The 13,425-nt window shown below is 40.5% G+C and overlaps 1 protein-coding gene across 2 annotated transcripts in view; it reads right to left on the bottom strand.

Moving 5' to 3' along the window:
- The window catches only part of PRKCE (protein kinase C epsilon), a 300,957-nt gene that overhangs the window by 183,671 nt on the left and 103,861 nt on the right, over positions 1–13,425 (bottom strand). For both annotated transcript variants that reach the window (XM_017512713.2, XM_017512711.2), the window contains exon 6: positions 1,320–1,462. In XM_017512713.2, the coding sequence (XP_017368202.1) occupies positions 1,320–1,462 (143 nt within the window). The remainder of the gene's footprint in view (positions 1–1,319; positions 1,463–13,425) is intronic.

The raw sequence follows: 13,425 nt of genomic DNA, 5'->3' as shown, positions 1-13,425 counted from the left end.
GCGAAACTCCGTCTCAAAAAAAAAAAAGAAAACCATATCCCCTGAAAAGGGCTCTCTCTGGAGCTTATACAAATGTGTCTGCAAAACACTGTCATCACAGAGCGTTTGCTCAACTCACCTCTTCGGCAGGGCCCTAGCATGCTTGGGTACCAATATTCTACTTGTCATTCCAGTGCCCTAGGTCAGTGACTGAGGTCCTGTTTCCACCACTGGGATTTACAAAGCTGAGAAGAGCCACCCAAAGCACAAAATCCCAGTCATCTCAACCAGGGAGAAGAGAATTTTTTTCCACAAACTTGCAAAACAGCTTTGCTTATTGAGAACACAGAGTAGAAGGAGAAGTTTAAGAAAATAAAAATATTCCAACCTTTCCTATAGAAGGAAAGCAACATGAAAGAGCCACGGGTAGCTTCTAACAGGAGAATATAGCCAGGAAATGTAGGCAATGCCTTTAGAAGGCATGTCAGGGCAAAATTTAGGGAGACTATTTAGGCGTCAAGATTGCAGAGGTACCTAGAGTCAGGCTCGCTTTTCTAGCAGGGGGCTTGAGGATGTTTGCCACTGCACCCTTCACCAGGATTTCCTGCCCTGTGAACATGGTTCTAATTTTCTCATAACTTACTTTTCAAAGACCTATTAAATTTTCTAGGCTAGAAGCCAGGGCTAAAGAAGAGCCTACAAACGAAATGCTACGGATGCCTTTCCCTCTGTTTACATCTGTGGGCCCTGACTTACCAAAATAACATTTTGGCAAATGGATCTCTTCTTACTGATATTTAGAATGTCACAGAGATAGAGACAGTTTTGGTCTCCAAAGAAAAGCCCAGATGTTTTATGTTGCAAGACATTAACAATATTCCCCGGGCAGCTCAGTGCTGGTACTATCACAAATCATCTTGGCTTCCTCCCTAGAAAAGAATGTGGTTCCAGTTCTTCATCCATTTATCTTCATTATAATGATACCAAGGGTGAAGTTCAGACACTGACATTGCTTTCATGCCAGTTCTGGAAGCAGATAAGTCCATTTCCTTGTATAGAGTTTTTAAGCATTTTCTAGAAGGAATTTCAAATTCCTCAGCTCCACGCTTATGTTTCTCTGGCAGACATAACCCGAGGCTTGCTTTGTTTTCGGCTGAAGAAGACGTTAATGTTACCTGCCTGGCCTCTCTCTTTGGTTTTTTCTTTAAGCACTCGCGGTTTTGAGTAAAATACCTCAAACCCAGGAATCTTACTGCCTCGCTCCAGAGCACTCTCTGGAAGCCAGCACAGAGACGCTAGCCTGAGCAGGCCTCCAGAAACACCACCAAACAGCCAGCTACCTTTTTCCTCCTCTGGCCGCTGTTGGTGATTTTGTCTGGGGTGACGCCCAGGTCGGCCAGCACTTTGGCGATTCCTCTGGCATCCACTCCACAGTTGGGAGCCACGTTGGTCTCACATCGACGGTGAACATTCATTTTGCAGACTGTGAGGAGACATGGAGGAAAGACAGATAAATATTCATGGCCTACGACGTTACTTCTTTTCTTTGAGATTGTATTACATATTCATGAACTATTTCATGTTCATTTGAGATAGAATTTAGAAAATATAGGAAAAAAAAATATATATATATAATTCTTCCATCATACAGAACAAAATCATCCACTCAACCACCTTGCAGAGATAACCACTGTTTCTAGTTGCTTCCTTCTTTCTATGTATATTAAAATAGGTAAGTAAGTAAATGTCACATTTACATTTCCTTCCAGGGAATGGACACTGACTCTAGAAGAACTTAATTCCTTTCTCTGAAAAAAGCTAATTTGAATTCTGGACCCAAATAGGTCACGTGAATACAGTCTACTCCATTACTTTATTAAAATGTTAGAACATTACTAGAAGAATGACCAGTGGTTGGACTTCTAAGGCCCCTTTCAGATCTACAGTCTGAATTCAATGAATTTGTTTTTCCCTCTTCCCTTAGCAGTCCTTGGTGTAGGAGATCAAACGTGAAAGCAACCTGCTCATTTCCAACCTGGCACGTGAAAAGCTTAGAAGTCAGCAGCCCTCCATTCTAACAAGCAAAACGCTGAACAAACTGCAAAATTAACAGCTCTTCCAAGATCCACCAAGTGAAGTGAGGTCCTAGGGCAAACTGAAACTGCTGCTCCCAAAATTAGCCAGCCAGCTAGGTGAATACAGAGAATCACAGTTTATCGAAGCAGAAATCTCTGTAGGAACAATGCCGGGGTAGAAAAACTGTAATTGTAATTGACAAATTGGGGGGCTCAGAGCCAGACAAGTCCAAGAGTCAAAAACTCTAAGGAGGACCCAGTCATTGAGTTGATAGACTTTGGTGCCTTCATTGGAGAGTTGTGCTCTTCAGGAGATCAACTAGATTCTCCTAGTAAATATAAAGAAAATCTCATGATTCCAGTGTCGTGGTTGGGGGTAAGGAACGCGAGGAGAGAACCATTTTTTCAAAAAACAGGCCAGAACACTCTGCTCTTCTTAATGAGGCCTTCCCTTAGGAGAAACTATGTTATCAGAGCTTAAACTATTGAGGTTTGATCAGGCCCTGATTGATTTGGGGGCAAGGAAATCCCCAACTCCAGCCCACATTAGCCATCCTGTCCTACCTAAGGCCAAGGGAGGACTGAACAGCACTTGTGAGGGTCACAGCTCAAAGGCACACACTCATGAAAAGACCTAATCACAGGTCTATGGAATACTTGCCCTCCTCCACACCTGACTCACATTGCTAACAGCCTATTTACTGGCAGTTCCTTTTACCCAGTACATAATATCTGGCAAGAAAAAAATTGTAAGCATCCTAAAAGGCATAAACAACAACACAGTTTGAAGTAGCAAGAAAGGCATCAGAACTAGACTCAGATGTAGCAGGGATGCTGGAATTATCGGACTGGGAATTTAAAACAACTATGATTAATATGCAAAGAGTTCTAATGGATAATGTACACAGCATGTAAGAACAAATAGGCAACAGAAACAGAGAGATGGAAATTCCAAGAAAGAATCAAGAAGAAATGCCAGAGATCAAAAACAGTAACAGAAATGAAGAATGCTTCTGATGGGCTTATTAGTAGACTAGACATGGCTGAAGAAACAATCTCCGAGCTTCAGGACATATCCATAGCAGTCAAAAATGAAAAAATAAAGAGAACAAAGACTGGAAAAAATATCCAAGGATGATGTGATAACTACAAAAGGTGTAACATATGCATAAAGAGGCTACCACTATGAGAAGATAGAGAAAGGAACAGAAAAAATATTAACATTTGACGCAATGAGGATGGAGAACTTCCCAAAATTAACGTCAGACGCCAAAACAAACCACAGCTCCAGGAAGTTTGGAGAACACCACGCAGGATAAATGCCAAAAACAAACAAACAAACAAAAACTATACATAGGCATATCATTTCTAAACTACAGAAAATCAATGATTTAAAAAATGCTTAAAGAAGTCAAAGGACAAAAGAATCTTACGTATAAAGGAGAAAAAATAAGAATCGTATCCAACCTCTCCTCAGAAGCCATGCTAGCAAGAATAAAGTCAAATTCAAAATGTTGAGATAAAAACCCCACCAACCTAGAATTCTCTACCCTGCAATATTATCCTTCAAAAGTGAAGGAGAAATTAAAACTTCCTCAGACAAACAAACATTGAAAGAATTTATTGGCACTGATCTGTTTTGCAAAAAATGTTAAAAGTAGTTCTTCGGAGAAAAGTGATAACAGCTCAGAAGCTTGGATCTACATAAGAAAGAGAGCAGGTAAAGAAAGGTGAAGAAATAAGTGAAGGTAAAATAAAAACTTTTGTTTTTATTCTTAATCTAACAGTTAACAATTTGTTCTAAATCATAGTATTAACAACATGCCGATTATGTGTGATTATAGTGTTTACACATATGCTAGGTATGCTTATGTATGAGTGAAATAAATGACAGTAATGCAACAGGGATGGCAGGGAGGAATTAGGATAATTTTGTTATAAGGTACTTGTACTGTCATGAAACAGCACAATATTATTTGAAAGTGGATTTAGATTAGTTGTAAATGCATATTGCGAACTCTACAGCAACCACTAAAAAATGAAAAAAAAAAAAAAAAGCATAAATGATATGGTAAGAAAGGAGAGAAACAGAATAGGATCATATTAAATGCTCAATTAAAACCACAAAAGGCAGAAAATGAGTGGAAGACTAACACAGAAACAAAGAATAAGGGCAATAAATAGAAAACAGTGCCAAGTATGGTAGATATTAACCCCGCTATATCAATAATCATTGACTTCAAATGTCAATGGTTTAAATATGCCAATTAAAAGATAGATTGCCAGAGTGGATCATAAAAACAAGACTCAACTAACTATATGTTGTTCATAAGAAACCCACTTTAAAGACACATACAGATTAAAAGTAAAGACATAGAGCAAGATATACCATGCTAACACTAATCCCAAAAAAGCAGAAATAGCTAAACTAATTTCAGACACAGAAGACTTCAGAACAAAGAAAGTTATCAGGGATAAAAAGGTCAATTCTCAAAAAAGATATAATTTTTAACATGCATGTACCTAAAAACAGAGCATCAAAAGAAGTGAGGCAAAAACTGATGGAACTACAAGGATAAACAGATGCTGTTGCTTTTACAGTTGGAGACTTCAACACTCCTTTATTCAAAAATAAACAGATCCAGCAGGCAGAAAATCAGTTAAGAATATAGTTGAATCAACAGCAACAGCAATCAACTGAATATAACTAACATCGATCAACAACTTCATTTAGTGACAGAAGAATACATATTCTTTTCAAGCTCACATGAAGCAATCACCAAGAAAGACCACATTTCTGGGCCATAAAACACACCTTAACAAATTTAAAGGAATGGAAATCATACAACGTCAGCTTTCAGACCACAATAGAATTAACCTAGAAATCAACAACAGAAAGACAGCTCAAAAATTCCAAAATACTTGGAGATTAAACATACTGCTAAATAGCATATGAGTGAGAAAAGAAATCTCAAGAGAAATTTTTTAATATTTTGAGTTGATTAAAATACAATTTATCAACCAGGCACGATGGCTCATGCCTGTAATCCCAGAGCTTTGGGAGGCCAAAGCGGGCAGATTACTTGAGGTCAGGAGTTCAAGACTAGCGTGGCCAATATGGCAAAACCTCATCTCTCCTAAAAATACAAAAATTAGCCAGGGTGGTGGAGTATGCCTGTAATCCCAGCTATTTGGGAGGCTGAGGCAGGAGAATCACTTGAACTCAGGAGGCAGAGGTTGTAGTGAGCCGAGATCACACTACTGCACTCCAGCCTGGGTGACAGAGTGAGACTCCATCCCCAATAAATAAATAAATAAAATAAAATAAAATGAAATAAAATAAAATACAACTTATCAAAATTAGTGGGATACAGCAAAAGCAGTGCTTCAATGCAAGTTTACAGCACTGAATGCATATATTAGGAAACATATCTAAAAATCAATAATCTAAACTTCTATCTTAGGAAACTAGAAAAAGGAGACAGAAGTAAGCTTCCTTAAATCCAAAGTAAGCAGGAGGAAAAGAAATAAGAATTGGAACAAAAATCAATTGAATTAAAAGCAGAAAATCAACAGAGAAAAATCAACAACAAAAAGCTGTTTCTTTGAAAAGATCAACAGACTCAATAAGCCTCTAGTAGTGCTAGTGAGAGAGAGAGAAGACACAAATTATCAATATCAGAAATAAAAGAGAGGACATCACTACAAATCCCATGGGCATTAAAAGAATAATAAAGGAGTATTATAAAGAATATTATGCCCACAAATGTGATAACCTCCACAAAATAAGACTAATTCCTTAAAATACACAATCTGCCAAAACTCACACAAGAAGAAATAGGCAATACAAATAGGTCTATTTGTAAAGCAATAGAATCAATCATTAATAACCTTCCAAATCAGAAAGTACTAGGCCCAAATGGTGAATTCTACCAAACACTTAAGCCAGAAATTATATCAATTCTCTATAATCTCTTCTAGACGAAAGAAACAAAGGGACTATATCCTAACTCATTTTATGAGGCCACCATTACTGTAATACCAAAGCAAGATATTATTTTAAAAACTATGAACCAATAGCTCTTATGAACATGAATGCAAAAATCTTCAACAACAATCAGCAAATTCAATCCAACAATTTATAAAGAGAATCATACATCATGACCAAGCGGGATTTATATCAGGCAAGCAAGGTTGGTTCAACATTTGAAAATCAACTAATGTAATCAATGTATCAATAGACTAAAAAAAAATAATCACATAATTCTAACAATAGATGTAGACAGAACATTTGACAAATCCAAAACCTATTTATGATGAAATATCTCAGCAACCAAGGAATAAAAGGGAATTGTCTCAACTTAGTAAAGAACATCAACAAAAACCCTACAAGAACACAAAAAGGAAGTTCCCTCTCACCACTCCTTTTCAACACTATACTGGAAGTTCTGACTAATGCAGTAAGACAAGAAAAGGAAATACAAAGTATACTGATTAGAAAGGAAGAAATAAAACTATCTTTGTTTGTAGATGATATGATTGTCAGTGTAGAAAATCCAAAAGAATCAACAGAAGACTTCTGAAACTAATAATTATTATAGCAAGATTGAAGAATACAAAGTTAATATACAAAAGTCAATTGTTTTCTAATACACCAGCAATGAACAAAGGGAATTTAAAATTAAAAACAAAACCATATATGTTATCATTCCCCCAAATGAAATGCTTGCATATAAATCTAACAAAATATGTACAAGATCTATACGAGTAGACGTATAAAACCCTTGTGAAAGAAATAAAGAACTAAATACATGTAGAGATAGTCTATATTCATGGATAGAAAGACTCAGTATTTGTCAAGGTGTCTTTCCAAACTTGATCTATGTATTCAATGCAACCTCAATCAAAACCCCAGCAAGCTACTTATGGATATCGACAAACTCATTCTGAAGTTTATATGGAGAGGCAAAAGACCCAGAATAGCTAACACAATATTGAAAAAAAAAGAACAATGTCAGAAGACTGACACTACCCAATTTCAAGACTTACTATAAAGCTAAAGTAATCAAGCCAACGTGGAATTGGCAAAAGATCAATGGAACAGACAAATAGATTAACGGAACAGAATAGAGAGCCAGAACAGACCCAAACAAATATAGCCAACTGATCTTTGATAAAAGAGCAAAGGCAATAAAGCGGAGCAAAGGCAGTTTTCAACAAATGTTGCTAGAAAAACTAGACATGCAAAATAGTGAATCTAGACACAGACCTTACAACCTTCACAAAAATGAATCCAAAATGGACTGTAGACCTAAATGTAAAAGGCAAAACTATGAAACTCCTCGAAGATAATATAGAAGAAAATATAGGTAACCTTGGCTACAGAGATAACTTTCTTGATGCAACATCATGATACATGGACATGATCCATGAAAGAAATAGCTGATAAGCTGAACTTCATTAAAATAAAAAACTTTTGCTCTGTCCCCCACCCCCCCAAACGAAAACAAACCAACCAATCAAACCACGGCACTGTCAATAGAATGAGATGACAAGTAACAGGCTGGGAGAAAATATTTACAAAAGACATATATGATAAAGGATTATTATCCAAAATAGGCAACAAACTCTTAAAACTCAACAACAGCAAAATCAATAACCCAGTGGGCAAAAGACTTGAGCATACACCTCACCAAAGAAGATATTCAGATGGCAAATAAGCATATGAGAAGATGCTCCACATCATATGTCATTAGGAAATTGCAAATTAAAACAACAATGAGATACCACTACACACCTATTAAAGTGGCCAAAATACAAAACACTGATAAAACCCAACGCTATTCAGGATACGAAGCAACAGAAACTTTTTATTCATTGCTGGTAGGAACGCATAGTGGTCTAGCCACTTTGGGAGACAGTGTGGCAGTTTCTTTCAAAACTACATATACTGTTCCCATAAGATCCAGTAATTACACTACTGATATTCACCCAAATGAGATGAAAACTTATGTTCATATAACAAACCTGCATATGGATGTTTATAGCAGTTGTATTCATAATTGCCAAAATCTGAAAGCAAAGTGTCCTTCAGTAAGTGAGCGGATAAACTATGGTATATCCAGACACTGAAATATTATCCAGCCTTAAAAAGAAGTGAGCTTATCAACTGTGAAAATACATAGCGGAACATTAAATGCATATTGCTAAGTGAAATATGTCTATCTGGAAAGGCTACCCCCTATATGATTCCAACTATAGGATATTCTGGAGAAGGTAAAACTATGGAAGTGGTAAAAAGATTAGTGGTGGCTCACGCCTGTAATCCCAGCCTTTTGGGAGGCCGAGGCAGGCGGATGACCTGAGGTCTGAAGTTCTAGACCAGCCTGGCCAACATGGAGAAACGCTGTCTCTACTAAAAATACAAAATTAGCCAGGTGTGGTGGCGCATGCCTGTAATCNTTTAGGGAGGATCCAAAGGACTGTTCAGATTCTCAAAGGGGGTTTTGACAAGAAAGAGATGAGGGCCTCCTCACCTAGCAAATGGCAGCAGCCTTCTAAGCAATCTAAAGGCCTTGCTTCGCACCTCCTAGCACCACGCACTGGCAGGGTACAGGTGCAGTGCTGCCACTGTCCTGCCCAAAGCCCTTACAGCTGCCATTGCTACAGCAGGGGTCAGCAGGCTCTTGCTGTAAAGACCTAGGTAGTAAATATCTTTGGCTTCGCAGGCCATGTGGTCTCTGCCTCAACAAATCAACACCACTGCCATAGTGTGAAACCACCCACAAACAAAACATGAATGAATGAATGAACTTGGCTGTGTTCCAGTAAAGCTTTACAGAAATAGATGGCAGGCCAAATGTGGCCCACAGGCTATAGTTTGCCAGCCCCTGGCCTATGAGATAAATTCTGAACTCGTTCCCCCAACATGAAGACCCTCACTTTCCTCCTCTATTTCCCCAGCCTCGCCTCTCACTTCCCTCATGAACCACCACGTGGCTCTCAAGCCAGTCATTCTCAGCAGCCTCGATTGGTACTTTGCCTTCTGTGCTTTCCTCTTTTACAACATTTATCACATTTTAGGCTTAGATTTGCTTCTGTATCTTCTTTCCCAGCTAGTGTTTTCTTTTAAGGGCAAGGGACTGTGTTGTATTTATATTTGGAAACTCAATACTTGGCAAAAGATGTTCATTCAGTGAATGCTTGATGGATGGATATACTCATGTTCCGATTACTATCCCCATGCAACAAATTACCTTAGAACTTAGTGATTCAGGCCAGGCACAGTGGCTCATGCCTGTAATCCCAGCACTTTGGGAGGCCAAGGCAGGGTGGAAAACTTGAAGTCAGGAGTTCAAGACCAGCCTGGCCAACATGGTGAAACCCTGTCTCTACTAAAAATACAAAAATTAGCCAGGAGTGGTGGAACATGCCTGTAATCCCAGCTACTCAGGAGGCTGAGGCAGGAGAATCGCTTGAACTTCGGAGGCAGAGGTTGCAGTGAGCCAAGATCCCGCCATTGCACTCCAGCCTGGGCAATGAGAGTGAGACTCCATCTCATAAAAAAAGGAATCACCAAGCTGGCTTAAAAAAAAAAAAAAAAAAAAAAAAAAAAAAAAAAAAAAAAAAAAAAAAAAAAAAAAAAAAGAAAAAGAAAAAAAAAGATTTGTGTTTACCAGAGGTTAGGAGAGAGGGAGGGATGAAGAGGCAGAGCATAGAGGATTTTTAGGGCAGTAAAACTATTCTGTAAGATACTGTAACGGCAGATTCATGTCATTATACATTTGTCCAAAACCATGTACTGAACACCACCAAGTCCTAATGTAAACTATGGACTTTGAAGATGGTGTATCCATGAAGGTTCATTGACCATTAACAAATACACCACTCTGGTGCAGAATGCTGATGGTGAGGGAGGCAGTGCACGTGTGGAGGCAGAAGGTATGTGGAAACTCTTGATACCTTTGACCAATTTTGTTGTGAACCTAAAACTACCCTAAAAATGAAGTCTACTAAAAAATGTTTAAAAGCCAAAACTGTTCCTGGAATGAAGCCAGGCAGGATGAGCAGCCAGACCTCCAGAACACTCAACATAACCTGGTCCCGTCTGGAGAGAGCCCCCGCAACTCAGCCTCGAGAGTTCAACCAAGCTACTGCACCCAAGATGCCCACTGAGCTAACGGTGGGGGTGGTGTGAGGTGGTGGCAGGGTGACTTTCTCAGAACAAAAACAAACAAGAAACCTCCACCGCAGCCTGGCCATGGCACCCACTTGACTAACGGAGTTATCACTAATAACTGATCAGCAGGCTCATCAGAGACTCCAGCAATAGCACTGTGCCCAGGATTCTGTCCCCACTCCCCCACCCCATTGCATCAGCTGCCCTTTGATGCTCATTCACTTCGCCTGCCCCGCCCACCAAACCCATGAGAGCTGTCTTCTGCCTCTTTGTGAGGTGACAGAAAGGAGAAGAAAAAAGGAGCCAAATTGAGAATTCTTGACAAGGGCAACCAAGTTGTCTACATAACTTGACCACCAGCGCCCTCTGGTGTTGAAATGCCAGACCCGTCTGTCCTGACAAAACAACTTGGGCTGGTAGGTTGGCAAAGGAGATAATGGGTTTTCGGTTTTGGTTTTGGTTAGCTTCTGGGCCGGGGCACTTTCAGGCTGCTTGGTGCCAGGGGGCTGCCTTGGTTTTGGTTTTGGGGACTTTGCCTTTTATTTTTAGAAACGCTGCTATTCCCCCTGAGCTATGTAGTCATCTTAATATGTAAAAAGAAATCTCAATTGCACCTCAGTCAGCATGCATGATGTGAGATGGTGACTTGGAAAGTGCTTTGAAAAGTTTGGAAATGTCAGAGCAAAGCTGGTGAGGAAGGAGAGCTCCAGTTACTTCCGGCAGCCACAATGGGAGCATGACAGGCTCCTGGAGGCCGCAGGTGCCACTGGGAGGCCACAGACCAGCAAAGAACAGTGCACGTCCCAGCTGGAACCAAAAGAAACCTGAGATGCATTCGCATTAATGTGGCCAAATGAGCCACCCACTCCCCCACCCTCCCCGCCCCCCCGCAACACTAGTGGGGAGCACCAAGGCCAAAGGCTGTGAGCCCCGGCTGCCAATCCACTCCCAGCCCTAGGCTGCCCTTTAAGGCTTCTCTTTCCAGAATGCCTCTCAGTGCTCATTTTCACTGGTTTCATTTGGATGAAGCTGTGCCAGGAAGAAATAGAGCTGCTTTGCCAGGGGCTCTTACAAAAAACAGAAGCACTCTTCTGCTATTACCCAATATTCACCACACATTCGTTGAGGACCTACTGTGTGCTGGGTGGTGTAGCAGCAGCCATGTTGTCTTGGGACACACTGGGGTTTCGGCACTCTGACTTTCACCTTCTATTTATTACACATCCTACCGTCCTTGAGAGAGACTTGGTTTCCATGTTTCCACCCTTTTTACAGCTGTGATTGAAGCACAAGCCAGGTCAGGCTCGTGGGAATTCCTCCAGAGCAAGCAGACAACCTTCTGGGAACAGCGACAGAGGAGGGGCGCAGGCCTATGTATGCTGCAGGAATTTCTTTATGTCAGGGTAATTTGGCCCTTGAGGGTGAGCCAGGGCAATGATTTGATTTCATAACAGGTTCCAGTCATGCCATGCTCACAGACAGAGAGCAAATATTTGCAAATGGGAAATTGTGTGCTTGTGCAATGGAAGTTGGCAGAGGAGCGAATGACCGCAAAGTCCCAGGCAGAAGAGGAGAAAGGAGGTAAGAGGGATGGCCCCTGGGGTCACGCTGGGCCACATGTCATTGCCAGAAAGAGATTTGGAAGTCCTGATCACACCAGAACTGTGACTCAGAGTTTTCTGGGGACCATGATCAGCCGCTTGTCTGCTACCCAGCATTCCTCAGACGAAAGCTCAGACTGAATCGTCAATCTGCCGCGTGTGCAGGGGACATTCTGATGGTCCCCAGGCATTGTGGATGCAACTGCAAAGGATTCTGAGTCAACCAAAGCATTTCTGTGGCATTCTTTCTCCCCACGCTCCTTTCCAGGCCCTCTCTTGCCTATAAATTGCTCACACTTATTTCTGACTCATTGCCTAAATTCTTGCCGATTATTTCATGTGTTAATATGTTCAGTGACCAAGTACAATGCAAGTTTCTAGAGAACTAAAGTAACGTTTTATCTCCAGGTTCACCACGACACCTTACACAAACCAGGATGCCATGCCTTCCAGTTATTCTAACTCTACAGAAGTAGCAGTACTATAGTGGCATAAATGACACCTCTCAGACAAGACCCAACAGCTAACAGGGAGCTGGCACCCCAAGCTCACCATGCAAGCCACACAAAATTAAATGTCAATGAAAAGGAAGGTAAAGCAGTCCGTTAACATGGCTCAACTTTAAAGCAAACAACAAGGAAAAGGGCCCTTATGGAATTTCCTTCTTGTATAATTCAACCACAAAAAGACAAGGGCTTATAGTGACTGTTTGACTTCTAGGGGCCTTTCTTTCATAATTATTCACACATACGCATAAAGAGGCATATTTGAGGATATCTGTGACAGCATATATTAAAATAGTGACAACACAGAAACCATTAAATATCCATCGAGAGGGAAACATTTCAACAATCTATGGAATATCCACAATGTGGACTCTTAGACAATCATTTGAAAGAGTGAAGTAGACTTCTGTGCACTACCTTGTTAATATTCCAAGACATATTATAGAAAATCAAACTATATGACTCTGCACGTAGGACCGAATAAACAAATATGTACTGAGTGTCAGTGTGCAGGCACTGTTCTAGATGCTGGGTAAACAGAGAACAAAACAGACAAAAAAATCTGTCCTCATGGAGCTTATATTTAGATTGGGAGACATAGAAATTAACGTTATAAGGTCTGGCGTGGTGGCTCATGCCTGTAATCCCAGAACTTTAGGAAGCCGAGGTAGGTGGATTACTTGAAGTTGGGAGCTCAAGACCACCCTGGCCAACATGATGAAACTCCATCTCTAACAAAAATACAAAAATTACTCAGGTGTGGTGGCAGGTGCCTGTAATCCCAGCTACTTGGGAGGCTGAGGCAGGAGGATCATTTGAACCCAAGAGCAGAGGTTACAGTGAGCCAAGATTGTGCCACTGCACTCCAGCCTGGGTGACAAAGTGAGACTCTGCCTCACAAAAAAAGAAATTAACATTATATAAGTAATTTAGGCTGGGTGTGGTGGCTCACACTCGTAATCCCAGGACTTTGGGAGGCCGAGGCGGGCAGATCATTTGAGGTCAGGAGTTCAAGACCAGTCTGGCCAATATGGTGAAACCCCGTTTCTATTAAAAATACAAAAATTAGCCTTGCATGGTGGTGG

Source organism: Cebus imitator, unplaced genomic scaffold, assembly GCF_001604975.1.
Source record: "Cebus imitator isolate Cc_AM_T3 unplaced genomic scaffold, Cebus_imitator-1.0 Scaffold476, whole genome shotgun sequence".
In the NCBI taxonomy this organism is placed as follows: domain Eukaryota; kingdom Metazoa; phylum Chordata; class Mammalia; order Primates; family Cebidae; genus Cebus; species Cebus imitator.
The sequence above is the reverse complement of the archived record's forward strand: the minus strand, read 5'-3'. Positions and strand labels throughout refer to the sequence as shown.